General features: G+C 40.2%; 1 protein-coding gene across 4 annotated transcripts in view; it reads right to left on the bottom strand.

The window, feature by feature from the left end:
* Nucleotides 1-4627: 4627 nt before the first annotated feature.
* sipa1l1 (signal-induced proliferation-associated 1 like 1) overlaps nucleotides 4628-14504 on the bottom strand; it is an 89409-nt gene continuing 79532 nt past the window's right edge. For 2 of the 4 annotated variants that reach the window (XM_084091417.1, XM_084091418.1), the window contains exons 14-21: nucleotides 13629-14071; nucleotides 12304-12531; nucleotides 11687-11849; nucleotides 11358-11583; nucleotides 10833-11006; nucleotides 9749-9860; nucleotides 9512-9590; nucleotides 4628-7621 (exon numbers count right to left, since the gene is read on the bottom strand). In XM_084091417.1, coding sequence (XP_083947543.1) covers nucleotides 7478-7621; nucleotides 9512-9590; nucleotides 9749-9860; nucleotides 10833-11006; nucleotides 11358-11583; nucleotides 11687-11849; nucleotides 12304-12531; nucleotides 13629-14071 — 1569 coding nt within the window. In that variant the 3' untranslated portion in view covers nucleotides 4628-7477. The remainder of the gene's footprint in view (nucleotides 7622-9511; nucleotides 9591-9748; nucleotides 9861-10832; nucleotides 11007-11357; nucleotides 11584-11686; nucleotides 11850-12303; nucleotides 12532-13628; nucleotides 14072-14504) is intronic. The other 2 variants (XM_084091419.1, XM_084091420.1) reach the window with 2 other exon arrangements.

Here is a 14504-nt window from a genome sequence, read left to right as displayed (position 1 = left end):
TTAAAGGAAAAATATCTGGTATTATATAATGAAATATTAGTGATTTTATTTATATGGCTTTTAATTTTATTTTAATCAGACTACACAAATAATTTTGACTGGCCAAGATGTCTTTAAGAGCTTCACAAGAACTGGAATCGGGGGAAAGAGAGGCAGTTTATTCTGTCATTCTTAATCAGTGAGTCTGGCAAACCTGTGAGTAAAGATATTTCATCAGATGAAAAATTATTGACCACAACTGAGCTGAGTGGGACGCCATCTTAACTCACTTTAATCAAGCTGAAGAAAAAAAAAAGTCTATATAAATGCTCTTCAGACCGGATAGAAGTCCTGAAAGTTACAGTTTTTTTAATTGTACATCAAGCTCTTTTATCTGAAAAGATCAAGGAAAATCTATCTTCTCATGATTTGATAGCTTTAAAAGGAAAGAGGAAGAATAGATCATCACATCTGGATGATACTGGGAGCCTGAACAAGTCTATATTTTATGTTTCATGTATTCAGTTCCATCGCATGGTTCTGAAATGGATTAGACAAACAGAAAATGGGGAGAAATATTCATTAAATGCCCTACAAGTATTCATCCACTGCAGAATGTCACACATCTGGACCACAGAGACCTCACAGAGAACACAGTGTGTCTAATGTTCTTGAGGAAGCCTGCAGGTCCACTCATGTAATCTACGGTTTCATTTGTCTGCTGCATCCCGTCTTCTATCCAATATATATATGCACACATATCCTCTCACACCCAAACCACCCTTCTCTTTTTGTTTCCTACTGGCTCTTAATCGGCCTCCTGGCACAACAGAGACGACACATACCCACAGGAATCCTGATAGAGTTCTGGGAGTCGGTCTTTACTTTTTGTTAAGTTTTCTTCCAGTTCTGAGAAAATATGATGCAACAAGGAGTGATTTTTAGAAAGAAAGAAAAAGTGCACCTTGTAACGGCAGAGTAGGTTGCCGGTACACATATAATTTGAGTTACTGTGTCTCTGAGAAAACTGATATATAAAACATCAGAGATGCTGTTGCTCAAGAACGTTGCGTTTCCAGTCTGCATATTTCTAGCTAGGGCCATTGTTATCAATTAACCCTTGACCAAATAGCAAGTACTCTACTTTGCAGAGAACAGCCAGGAAAGGGCTATTTATCAGTGCCAGGAAGTGTCCTTTATCGCACCGTACCCTAGCCAGCCCCTTCCTGAGCCCTATAGGTGTTAACACAGCTCCTACACTATTTTTGGAGCTCTCTGTCCTTCATTGTTTTAGTCAGGAAGTATAAAAGTGTCATGGCTGAGTACAACAGCATTTACACACAAGTCTATACTTTGAGACTAGAAATATTGGTAGTTTTCAAGCTATAGTACAAGAAACTTACCCAATACTGTGATTCAAAATACAGATAATTTGATACAAACATGCATTAGCACATGCTCAAATGCTCTCTTTCCAAAAATCAATACCGTCAGAAGCCATTAGGGAGGAGTAATTGCTCATCATGTCTGAATCACAAATGTATTCAGCCAACCACTCACTCAAAGAGGCATGTGTACACACACATACAGTCATAATGGACATTGGCGCATAGCAACATCAGCACAAATTGACAGTATCAGAAACCCACCCACTCCAGGCTAGATGAATTATTTAGACTAGTGAGAGACTACCTATCTCCAGTAGCCTAATCATCATCTTACTAAATTAGCTGCTTTTCCATTCATGTGGACAAAAAATGATCTTCTGTTGAGCTGCAGGATGAATATCTGTTGCAAATGCAAGTGTTTTCTCCTTGCACTGAACTAGAGACATTTCTATCTTGAAAGTAATGTTTCAGTGTGCATTAGGTAACATGTCACAAGAGTGTTACATGTGCAGTGCATTTATGTTCTTTCTTACCAGAGACCTGCAGGAAAGGGAACATGTTGCATAAATGCCAATTATCAGAGCAGGTAGCTAAGAATAGAAGTGTTAAAGTCTGACTGTGACTAAAGTAAAGAGGACTCTAGTAAGGCCGTTCACACCAAGGACGATAAATATAAAGGTGTTGAAAATTAGCGTCCTGCGTGGACAGGTGTTGAAAATTAGCATGTTTGCTAAAACCCTCAAGCAAATGCATATGGTTTGTCCATTGTAATTGTGATGTCCATGTGACATATCAAATAAAAATTTAATAATAATAATTATTTAATAATAAAAAAGATAAAGATATAGTTCTAAAAATTCTCAATATTAAAGAATAGCAGAGTCCACACCACAGCTATAACGATAACAGCTCAGAGAAATATTGTTGGAATCACTTTCAGAACGATTTGAGAAAACATCATAAAATTGCTTCTTTTTTTTTTTTAATCAAACAGTGGTTTTAAATGAATTCAGTTAATTAAAAGTTTCTTAAGGATAAAAAAAAATCTCTGCTAATTGCTGTAAACTAGGCCTTATAGGGAGCCCTTAGCCTACTATAATATTAAGTTGCTATTTATTTTTAGATATAAGAATCAACATTCAATTAACAGATTCTATGCAAACATGGAAACTGCACATAACACAGTTTTTGCATTAACTTCTAAATCTAATGTTTTTACTCTAATTCGTTGTTGAAATATCATTTGTACACAGTGGCTGTGACATTTATTTGAAACATAGGCCTACATTAAATAATCAAGACATCACTAACAGGATAAGTCAAATATAATGAATATATAGGCTAATATAGTGTATATATATATAGCGAAAGAGTTCATTTCTCTAGCTGACTAACAACATCACTAACAGGACAAGTAAAATATAATGAATATATAGGCTAATATAGTGCATATATTTAGCGAAAGAGTTCATTTCTCTAGCTGACAACAAGCTGCGGACACTGACTGCCTCTGCCTGAGGTATCTTAGGCTAAATGTAATGCTACGTGGGATTGTTTACAAGCTATTTTACATATGTTTTTCCGCCGTTGAAACACTGATTTAGCGCTTACACGAGATATAACACGTTTCAGTAAGTTGTACTGTATCTTTTAACAAACCATGTTTATTCATGTTTGGAAGAGATGATCGTTCACTCGCGCTCGCTGCTGCTTAAACTGAGGCGCCTATGGTGAAGTCACGCCACATTAAAGAGCTTCAATACGGCATTTTTATAGAGAGCTCTAGTTTAGTCTCATCTTACCAAAGGACACGTTTCCAGAATGCATAATTTGTCTCCAGGTTGTCCATGGCAAACTTCAGTCTAGCTTGGTAGTGTCTCTTTTTCAGAAGTGGAGTGTTTCTTGGTCAGCAACCTCACAGTCCAGTTCTGCATGTGCAGGGCACAGTGACCGTGTTCACTGAGACATCAATCCTTGACTGGGCTAAATCATTCACTAGTGTCTTGGCATAATGTTCTTGGGTCTTTAGAAACCTCTCTCACTAGTTTTCTTTCCAACGTTTTTGAAATCTTTCGCTTCCTGCCTCTGCCAGTCTTGTTCTCCACTGTGTGGGTCTCTTCTTGATTATCCTTCTCATGGCAGTTCTTGACTTAAAAACGCTTCGATAAATGTGTATATCCTTCTCTTATGCGAGCGTTAACAATTATTTTTCTCAAGTCTAAACTAATTTCTTGTCTTTGCCATGATGACATATAAAATACATATTTTACTAGTTGTTTCGCAAGATAGGCTACTAATCCTCAGCTTAAAGTTCAATTTAAAGGCTTAGATGATTAATTAGGCAAATCAATTGCATAAAAAACAACATTATCTAGCTCTTTACATATGAGCCAGTTAAACAATAATAATATGGTTAATTACAGTGACAACGAATTAAGAACTCACTTTTTGTATATAGCCTATTAATATAATGTAGAGACTATATAACTATGAATTAACTATAAACTAATAATACTTTATTACTGCATACATTATAAAGTGTTACCAAAGATGGGGTGTTTTTTAAGGCATTGGTTCTTTATCCAATTTCTATCCTGGTTCTCCTCTATTAGTGCAAATACTAGAGAGCTCAGTCTGCTAACATCTGCACAGGATTGTGACAGCATTGCAACAGCCGGCACTCTTGGGAAGAGCTCTAAGCTCTTTGCTCCCACTACTTGTTCTACAACATGTTTATTTCAAGTGCACTAAAAATTCCCCATTGCATCGTTCAACCAAAGTTCTCGAGCAGAGGACATTCCACTTCAGTCTGGGTCTGTGCACTCATTTCCAATTTCCAATAGTCTAAGTCAGATAATAACTTTTGCTCGCTGATATATCCGAAATGTCTCCTACCACCACATACATGAAAATCCAGCAAGGTTATTTGACTTCATTAACTTTTCGGCCAGAAATCGACGGCTGCAGGTCAGAGATGCCCTTTACATTTATTTTCCATTTTGGGTTAACATTAGCATTTCCAAAAAAAGAAGATTCCCTCGCAGCATTTAAAAGTGAATTCAGCGATTCCAATAGAAGCGACTGCCACAATCACATTAGACTGGACTCAGCTGCACGGTCACAAGAGGGTTAACGTCACAATCAGAGGCAGATCAGCAGGAGGACGTGAGAAGCCCTTGGCAATCCAGCCCTGCTCTTCAACAGGCTTTGCTGATTACTTACTGCAAGGTGCAATTATCCTCGCCACTACCGTGGCAAAAATCAGCTTCTTCCACAAAAGCACAACACTGAAAGACGAAAACATAAAACAAAGGTACAGATCGCAGCAATAATAAACACGAGGAGACGTGGGATGACATTCAACTATTGCATTTAGATTAATTTATTGGCTCAGAAAGCAATGGCAGATTACACCTCATAGAGCAGGCGGCAAGCACGAGCCATTCGTTTTGACCAGTTCATGAATAATTACAGCACCTCAAATCAAGTTTTTTTTATTATTATTTATTTATGAAACCTTAATACTGTAATCACTGGAAATTCTCTTTTTAAACCTCTACACTTTACAAAGATGAACAGTATATGTAAACAGTACTTTTTGTTTGTAATCTTAATGCTCCTTTTTAAAATGTGCACATCGTTAAAAACACAATTTTTTTAAAGTTTAGATGGGAGAATATATGGAATAACGTCTAATGACACAATATAAAAGAGATCAAGGGAGGGAAAACAATCCCAGCCTCATCTCTCTCAAAAGGGACTGCATACGCAAGAACAAGAAGCAACATCAAGAGCCATATGTTTATGCATGTCCATAAACGAATAGCGATAGATTTATACAAAATGAAATAAGAAAAAAAAAAAACAGTGCAAAGAAATTCAAATCAGAAAACTAAGAACAAAATAAGAAGAGATAGGAGATAAAGAATGAATTAAAATTCACATTCCCACAGTCATCAATATTTACCTTGAACAAAACCATTTATGCGTTTAAAAATGATAAAGGATTGATTATGACGGGAGAATGAATACCAAACCCGAGTGGAGTGATGCCAGAATAAATAGAAGTCGTGTTTTGTCCAGTCAAGGAGTTTGATGCTCTCGTTTCACCCTCCTGACTGAGGCAGCAAAACCTAGAAATGAAACTAATAATCTCATGTCGTTCTCCACATTGTGCAGGTCGTCCCGACCGAGGCAAAAGTTTGGCATTCTTAGTGTTTCGTTCTCTACGGGTATCAGGAGGCACTTTCCGAGACACTTCGAGTGATTCCTAGAACAGAATCGATTATGGCTGCTCACCGTTCACAAACTCAAATCGAAGTTACATCCGGATCCATTGTGCACATCTTCTTCATAATACGTAAAGTATCCAGAAATCGACTCGTCTTCATTATACTGAGAAACCAGCTAGTGCTTTCTGAAGAGTATAAACAGTATAATGGAGGAGATCTATACAATATACATTACTTGGGTCAATGATATAAGTAGGGCAGGATGTTTGGTCTTTGACGCCTGACCTTTCTGCTCTGGGAATGCCGCCATGTTTGGACGAGGGACTGAGAAACAAGAGCAAAGTGCTTTAACCGGGTGTGAGATTACAGGGCAGTTGTTCAATATGATTGATCCCCGACAGTGAAGCCGGCTCTTAACTAAGCCATCCCCCTGGTTCTGCGTTCTTTGACCAATGACGGCCAAAGCACCCAAGATCTGACTCTGTGTGTGTGTGTGTGTGTGTATCCTTTCTGAGGCTAGTTCCTGCAAGCAACCCATTGCAACTTGTGTCTCCTGTTATGAGTTCAGATACGACTCCTAGGCTTCCTTTTTTCCCTTTTCTCAGAAAGGCACCTCCTCTCATCCCTGATATTGAATCCAATACCCGTGTGTCTGGTTTTTACAGCGTTATCTCTTGTTTGAATGGAAGGTTTCCATCACTATGAGTGTGTATAGGCAACGTGGAAACAAACTGGAATAGATTAGAGCTGAAGTCAGGTGAGACGATCACTTATTACCACTAGATGGCACTAAAGCAAAACAATACCAGACTAGGGCTCCACAACTTGCACAACAAAAGATACTGCAGCTCAGGCAGAACTCTACTAGAAATAAAAATAATACCAAAAATAAAAACAGAGTCCAAAAGAAGTGACATCCCCTTCCGAAATAAACGCTATTCACAGATGTCCGTTGTACTGCACGCATAGAGAATCGAAATTGTTTACTCGTAACATAAATGAAATAAATAACTGAACTGTTCCCAAAATAAGACATGTCCTTAAATTCCAGACTTGTAGGATCATCAGTGTTCGTACCACAGACTTGAGATGTATTTGAGAGGAATCAAGGCAGAATATTGCCAAAGTCCAGTCTTTAGGACAAGGATTCAGACTCCCTGCTATTGCTTCGTTTGATGTTGAGATGAAACATCACAACATAACACAAGTTTTGACTTCATTATGAGCAAAACACTTAATGCCACCAAAGGAGCATTCCTTCTTTTGAAACGCAATTGGTATTTGAAGAGCAGGGCGGCACATTTGTAGTTTGTAGATTGGTTTCGCCAGAACATGCAGACAGGCTTTTTACAGGTATGGAAAAAAGCACAAACTCCAAAACCACAATGACGCCGCACATTTCACAACATGGTACTGGATGCTGAAATGCTGTCGTGTAGCACAGGAGTCTTCTACTCCGGCTCTGAGGCAGGGGGTCTTCATGGGGCAGGGCTGTAGCACTGTCCAAATGACTGGAACTGAATGTCTGGTTGTCAGTTGTAAGTAGGGCACAGGAGGGACAAGAATGGAACAGCCTGGAAGGCAAAGGCTGGCATCACAGCCAGTTACTAGTTACTCCTGTGGGCGCTTCTAATGATGCCCCAAGGGATCTAGAGTGGAGAAGTCATCACAGAAAAGGGCTGAAGAATTGTATTTTCCTGACTTTGAGCCATGCCGCCACAGATGTGTTGACAGTTTGAAGAGGAATGCTAATGTGAATATCAAATTGAATTGTGAATGGACAATTCTCAATCCGGTCACACATGGGAGTAAAAGTCTCTCCCATGTCTGTCTGGTCCTCGAGAAGTCTATTGATCTTGACCGTCTTCTGCAGATGGCTCAGTTCAGATCGATGGTGTTAAAGACCCACTCTGTGAACTTCTTGAGCTTGGCAGCAGAGCTTTGAGACTCTTCTTGCAGCCTCTGATTGTCCTCCCAAAGCCTCTTAATTTGTGCCTGCAGTTTCAATTTCTCTTCCCTTTCCTGGAGGAAAAGAAAAACTTAGTGAGAGAATGATAAATGTGAGGGTGAGTACACTAACTTTAAATATCGACAGAGCTCCTGTTTACAACTAGGAATGTAAATGCAACACAAAAAGCAAAATACATAATACTTTAAGGCAAATGATCAAACACTTTTTATCTAGGAAAAATAAAAATAAAAATTCTGAGGTGAATCATTCCGAGTTAATTACAGTAGTTCAAGATTTGATGACTATTACAGTTTCATATAACTTCCACAAGTAAAAATCCCCGTTTTCTCCATAGGGGAATTATAAACTTGTCTTCTTATAAACTAGACTTACTGTGAGCTATGAGGATGTTAATCACTGGTATATGTAATTGTTGAAGTCATCAGCCAGTATTAGTTCAACTTTACCAAAGTGACAAAACTTTTTCAACTTCAAAAATGACATTACCCATGATTCTGCAGAGAAATTTCTACCAATCAGAGAATCGCTATAAGCGAAAAATCTTTAAAGGGGACATATCATGAAAATCTGACTTTTTCCGTGTTCAAGTGCTATAATAGGGTCCCCTGTGCATTTACCAACCATGAAAACGTGAAAACGTTGTACCGTGACAACACTAGAAGGGAATATTATTATAATATTACCGCCCCTTAATCTGCACGTTTCCACCCACGGCGCCGCCATTTGGTTTATGCATTATTATACGCAAGCAACAACAGTGTAACCAGTTCTAACGCAATGGCAAAAGTTTGAGCAAAGCATGCAAACTGTTCTGTTGTTGGCCTCACAGACAAGCACAGAACACTATTTGACCACCAAAATAAAAATGCCACAGCGGTCTTATAAAGACCTCAGGGAACTGTGTCAACTTGTGTAAAAGTTAAACATGACAGTACATGCAAGTTGATGAGATTAATCAAGGTAACTCCACAACAACTACATCCATGTATCATGTATCCACTAACCATTCAGAAACGTCCAGGTGCTGTCTAAAAGTTACAATCTCTTCCTTAGTCTCTCTGTAAGGCTGCACTCCGCTATGGGTTATTTGACTGAAATTCACGTTTGTTATTGCTGGAGTATCCGAAGCTTGTGTAAAGGATCGACCGTCTTCTCAACGGAGGCGAGGAGCAGCAGCTCATTTGCATTTAAAGGGACACACAAAAATGGCGCGATTTTGGTCACACCCAAAAAGGGGCAACTTTGACAAGCTATAATAAATGATCGGGGGGGTATTTTGAGCTGAAATTTCAGACCCATTCTGGGGACACCATAGATTTATAATACATATTGTGAAAAGGGGCATAACATGTCACCTTTAAATCAATTGTTTTAATTTCTCCATCGTCTTCATGGCATTGTTATTCTTTCCCTTATTAAAGCCATTAAGTACTTTTGTCTTTAAGTCCTATTTTCAAATAGTTGTTATCCACCTCATAGCTGGTTGTATTGGCTCATAACTCTTAAATCCCTATCAGGATTATAAAACACTTCAGGAACCAAGGCCCCTGAGAAAGTGGACTGGCACTGTTACACTTTTATTGACCTTTACATGTGGTTGCCATAGTAAAAGCAGAATAACTGACTACAATCTGTTTGTATTGTTGAAAATGAGTGCTTCACACATTGTTGGTGCATTACCACCACAAGCAGAGCCATCATTAAGGAGGGAAAAGTGGAAAAGATTCCCGACGGCCCACACTTTAACCGACACCCTCGGAAAATAACTTCAACTGAGGGGGGAACCAATAAAAACAGAACCAGGGCCCTGGAAATTCTAGCAACTGCCCTCACCACAGGTGTGCATTGGTTTTCAATAAATGGTTGTCAATTATTCCTGATTTATTTAACCCTGAATAGGTCAAAGAGGCTATTATGAATATTGTATAAGTTCTACTCACTTTCTTCAAGTCCTCCTGCAACATCTTCACCAAAGCCTCCAGCTGAGAAACCTTCCCACTGTAGCTTGAAGGCCCCTCACTAACAGAAGAGCCAGAATTAGGACAAAATGGATGCCATATGCAAGAAACTACAACACAACTAAGAAACCACATACACAATACACATACCAAAAGAATTAGAGATTATTTATTGGACTATTATGAAAAAGCTGAGAAGTGAGAGGGTAGCGGATGTACCTGGGGGAGAGTCTGGTGTGGGGCACTGGCTGCAGCTCTAGATGCTGAGGACTGAGTGAAGACTCTCCTCTCTGACTGACGTCCTGAGAACTAAACATAAACCCTCTTTGCACTGAGAGGGGAATGGGAAGAGAAGAGTGCGATGGAGTTGAGAGAAAGAGAGAGAGAGATGATGATGGTGGTGTGATGACAAGCAGAGCATTCATTTAACTGTGAAGGCATTATTAGGCATATGATAAAGCAGCACCTCGAGCTTAACACAGTCGCACATTATTTCACATCTGTCCATCAGTGCAAGCCCTCAGGGGACATTTCCATTAATGTAACAGCATTTCACTCATTATTCTAAATCCTTACGTTTCAGCAAATTCAGCATATTACATCTTCGCACAAAATGGATAAATCCTTAATGTCATAAACCCCAGTAATGTGTGTTTCTTTAACTATGGGCACTTTTGGCCCCGTCTTGTGATCCTTTAGAAATTAAAACACATTTCACACTCTCATTAGGTTAATTAATTTTACAGTCAAATGCCATTTTTTTATGAACATTGCCATCACAAGCACCATTCTCTCCACATGTTTTGTGTTTGATAACATTCTGTGGTGGAAATGACACTGATGGAAATAGCATTTTTGGAATAACGTCGCTTTCTAATGCTAATTTTATGAATCATAATTGCATGCAGTAAGTCAACTTGTTTTCAGCAATTGAAATAAAGCTGAAATAGAAGACTAACTAACTAGGCAACTAACTCAAATAAGTAAGAACAACAAAAACTACAAAACTGCATCATGTGTCTTGCAGAGGTTTGCAGTTTTGAATGATCCTTGGTCAGTTTTTCTTGATCCATGTCAAATTTAGAGCCGAAGCTACTTTTCACTGTGCACGGACATAGTGACATAGTGTAGCTTTAACAATCAACCCCTGGCATATGAAAGTGCCCATATTTGAAGAAACACCTTGACATGTAAATATTAACTAAGTAAAAACCTCTCCTTCCTACAGAAGATGGACAGATGGATTGTGCAAAACTGTAACATAGCTGAGGAGGACAGGTAAAGAGAAGAGAAATGGGCTCACTGCGCTGTGGTCTTCTCTCACCCTCGTAAGCATTGGCAACATCCACGAGGTGGGTCCAGTCCAGGCCGCTGTCTGTGTCCGTGTCCGGGAGGGGCATGAGACCCAGTTCAGGAGGAGGCAGCCTGTGCCGCTCGTGCAGGTCTGCTAGAGAGGTGTCAGACGCTGAGAGGTCACCTAACACATAGCCAATGAGAAAACGTGAGGTGGCGTGTGTGCGCGCATGTGTGTGATTGGGAACATAATGGGGAAATTTAGGGGACTGCAGCGGTACTGAATGAAAACGTCCCAGACAATGAAACATTAAGTTGAATTTAGCTTTGAAGTTGTAAAAATATTGTATTTTTCACAAAAATTAGTTTGAGATCAAACAATAATTGGAGGAGCCCCTGCAGTACTGTCACAGACCCCCTGTTGATGACAGGTGCTTATCAGATTTGCTCTATGATAAATGCATTTCTAGGACATCTCTATAGATTGTGCTACCCTGTAACGGCACTATGACCCAATCATGACAGGTTTTCTTACCATGCATCTTGATGCCCATTTTGTAAGAAGGTCTGCGCAGTGGGGCGCCACGGGTGGTTGGCGATCGTGGAAGGGTAGAGCAGCTGAAGAGCACGTCGCTGGCCAGAGCCTGCTCCAGAATGGAATCTCCCAGAGACGGCAGCCGCTGACCCCGGTATATACTCTCATCTGACAGGGTGCGCTGCAGAGAACGGCGCCCTGAGCTTGCTAGACCTGAGGAGGAGGACTGCAAGGAAGAAGGATTTCATAAGCTGCTCGCGTGTAAATGAACACTCAAAAATGGCAGCACACTCGCTCAGTATCACAGCGCTTTTCAGTTGATGACGTACCTTCTTCTCCTTGTGCTTACTGGATGAGGGAATTTCTGGCACGATCAGTTTCTTCAGATCTTCTTCCACTGTGGACTTGCACATGGCTTGGGGAGAGTGCAGATCCCTAAGAGAGGGCCTGGATTGAGAAGACCCAGTGTCTGTCCCCTCACCCTGTGGTCTTCTAGGGGGAAGAGGCAGAATGCAAGATTCTGAATTAAACAAAATCCTTGACTGCCAATTGTAAGGCAATCATTTCCACATTTACAGGATCAATATGCCGTTTTACTGTTATTACTCTTCCTCTCCAGAAGGTGGCAGTCATGTATTAGTAAAAACAAAGATTCAAGAGCCAAAGGAAAACAAAACCTAAACTCTTCTGACAAAAAGATTACATAGATTTATTGCCACTGAAAAGAGAGGTCAGAGCCAACTCAACTAGAGCATTAACTTGTCTATTAAACAATGTGACAAATTTATCTAGCAAGACTGCAAGTAGTCCATGATTTATGAACTTGAACTTGTTGTGACCGTTTACTTGTGTGTATCTTTTGAAACATCTCTCCTTCACATCTTAATAATCCAGTCACATATCTTTTAACCATCCATCATCCCCGCAGCTGAGCACCTTTACTTACTTGCGTGTGTCCCCAAAGTCCACAGAGTTTATGGTGCTGCCCGGTTTCCTCCAGCCAATCAGGTACTTGCTAGTGGCCCCTTGGCGAGGATAGAAACTCTTGGGGCCAGGTGACACCGAGCTCTGGGAGGAGGAGGAGGAGGAAGAGGGGGAGGTGGCCGAGGAAGACTCTTCACGTGGGGAGCTGTGGCTGGAGCTCAGGACTGCAGGGCTGACAGAGTGGCGTGTGCTGAGGGAGAGCCAGATAATGGGAAAACATGTCTAGTCTGTCTCAGAATAAATAAATTTGTTCTTTAATAACCTAGAAAACTAGTACACATACTTTATAGCATTATTTGCCATAATATTACTACTACAAAAAATATGCATACAGTACATCAAAGAATTGTAATATGACATGCAAAACTAACATCCAAACTCTGGAGCACATTTCTGAATAGATAAACATTTCTTGCCCAAAGATAAGATGTGTGTGGTTGCCAGGGAGTTGCTATGCAGTTACTAGGGTGTTCTGGGTGCTTTCTAGAGAAATTATAATGTGGGGGAAATCTAATGTGTTCTGGGTGTTGATGGTTAGTTATTTGCTCAAATCAAATAAACCCACTGCCACAATGCAAAGATGCGTGTTGGGTGGTTACCATGGTGTTGCTATACAGTTGTTAGGGTGTTCTGGGTATTGCTAGGTGGTTGGTTGCTAAAACGCTGTGTGTGGTTGCCATGGTGTTTTTAGGGTACATCTAAGGTGTTAAGGGTATTTTTGGCAAGATTATGATTAAATTTCATATTTGAAATCACCAATAAAATCTGACAACAACTTTCTCATAAATGTAGTTTCTAAACGCTCGAATCATGACAAAAAGCGGCATTTTCCATGCTGAACCAAGCCTGTGCAGTCCTAAACGCGCATCTCAGAACACTGACTGTTTTTATAGGGACCAGCTCTTCTAACGGCAGCTGCAGTGACATGATGACTTTACCAATCGGTGATTGGCTCTATCCTTTAGAAGGCGTGACTTATTCCGCCATATTGCACGTTGCACTTTCTCCCATTCATAGTAATACGAGTGCACAGTCTTTCTGTATATAAAGTCTTTGGTATTACTAGGTGGTTGCTTACAGGCCCAAATAAAAAAAAGCCCACCATCACAATGCTAAGATGTTGAGTGTGGTTGCCAGAGTGTTGCTAAGGTATTCTGGAAGGTTACAAGGGCATTGCTTAGGGAGTTTTGAGTATTTACTAGGTTGTTGTTTGCTAGTTCAAATAATAAATAAATAAAAAACAACTACAAGTCTCAGTAAAAGTTTATAAAGTGAATCAAAGAATACCTAGAATGGGAGGCCATGTCACTCAGACTGTAAGAACTGCCATCCCGGACCAGTAGATGGGTCGGTGGGCTTCGGGTAGTAGGTGGTGGCTCAGCAGGGGACACTGGTGACTCTGCAGCGGGAGGGGACCTCTCAAGCACCCTCCGGCCCCCTTCTGTAGGGCTGTGCCAGGGTGAAGGAGCTCTCTCTCTGGCCCCAGCTGCTCCCACAGCCAGCAGAGAGCTAGAACTCCCATGGGTGGCCCCGTATGACGTAGCATCGATGCCACTGTCAGCTGAAGCACCCTGCAGGTAGCCACCGCCACCCAGACCGTTCGGCTCAGAGTCCGGCTGCTCTCCCACCCCTCCACTACCCAGATCATACCACTTGTCATCACTGTGACCCCCACTAGACGTGGTACTGGAGAGCGTATTACTGCTGGAATGGGAGTACGGACCTTCAGACTGTAAGAGAAAGGAAATGGTCGCTGAAAAGGTCAAATATTTAGAAAGAGTTAAACTAGATAAGAAAACTAGATTTTACGCCATAATGCTAAGGCACAGTATTTCTTAGAAAAAATGTTAACAAACTGCTTTTACTGCTTATTAATAATTATGTGCTAAATAAAAGTCATCAACAAAATGTGGTGCAACCAACATGCAAAAAAAAAATAAAAAAAAAATAATAACAATTATTATTATTATTATTATTATTATTATATCATAGAGAGAACCCGTTTAAACTCATGTCTGTGTGCTTTTTTTGACAAGACCAGGTTTGTCTTGTTCAGGTATTTTTTGCCTGTGATGGCAAAGCTGAATTTTCAGCAGCCATTACTGCTAATTGTTCAGTGTTCAATGAATATGAAGTTCAAAAGAACTGCACTAATTTGAATGG

This window comes from Abramis brama, assembly GCF_963993115.1.
Source record: "Abramis brama genome assembly, chromosome: 18".
Taxonomy (NCBI): domain Eukaryota; kingdom Metazoa; phylum Chordata; class Actinopteri; order Cypriniformes; family Leuciscidae; genus Abramis; species Abramis brama.
The sequence above is the reverse complement of the archived record's forward strand: the minus strand, read 5'-3'. Positions and strand labels throughout refer to the sequence as shown.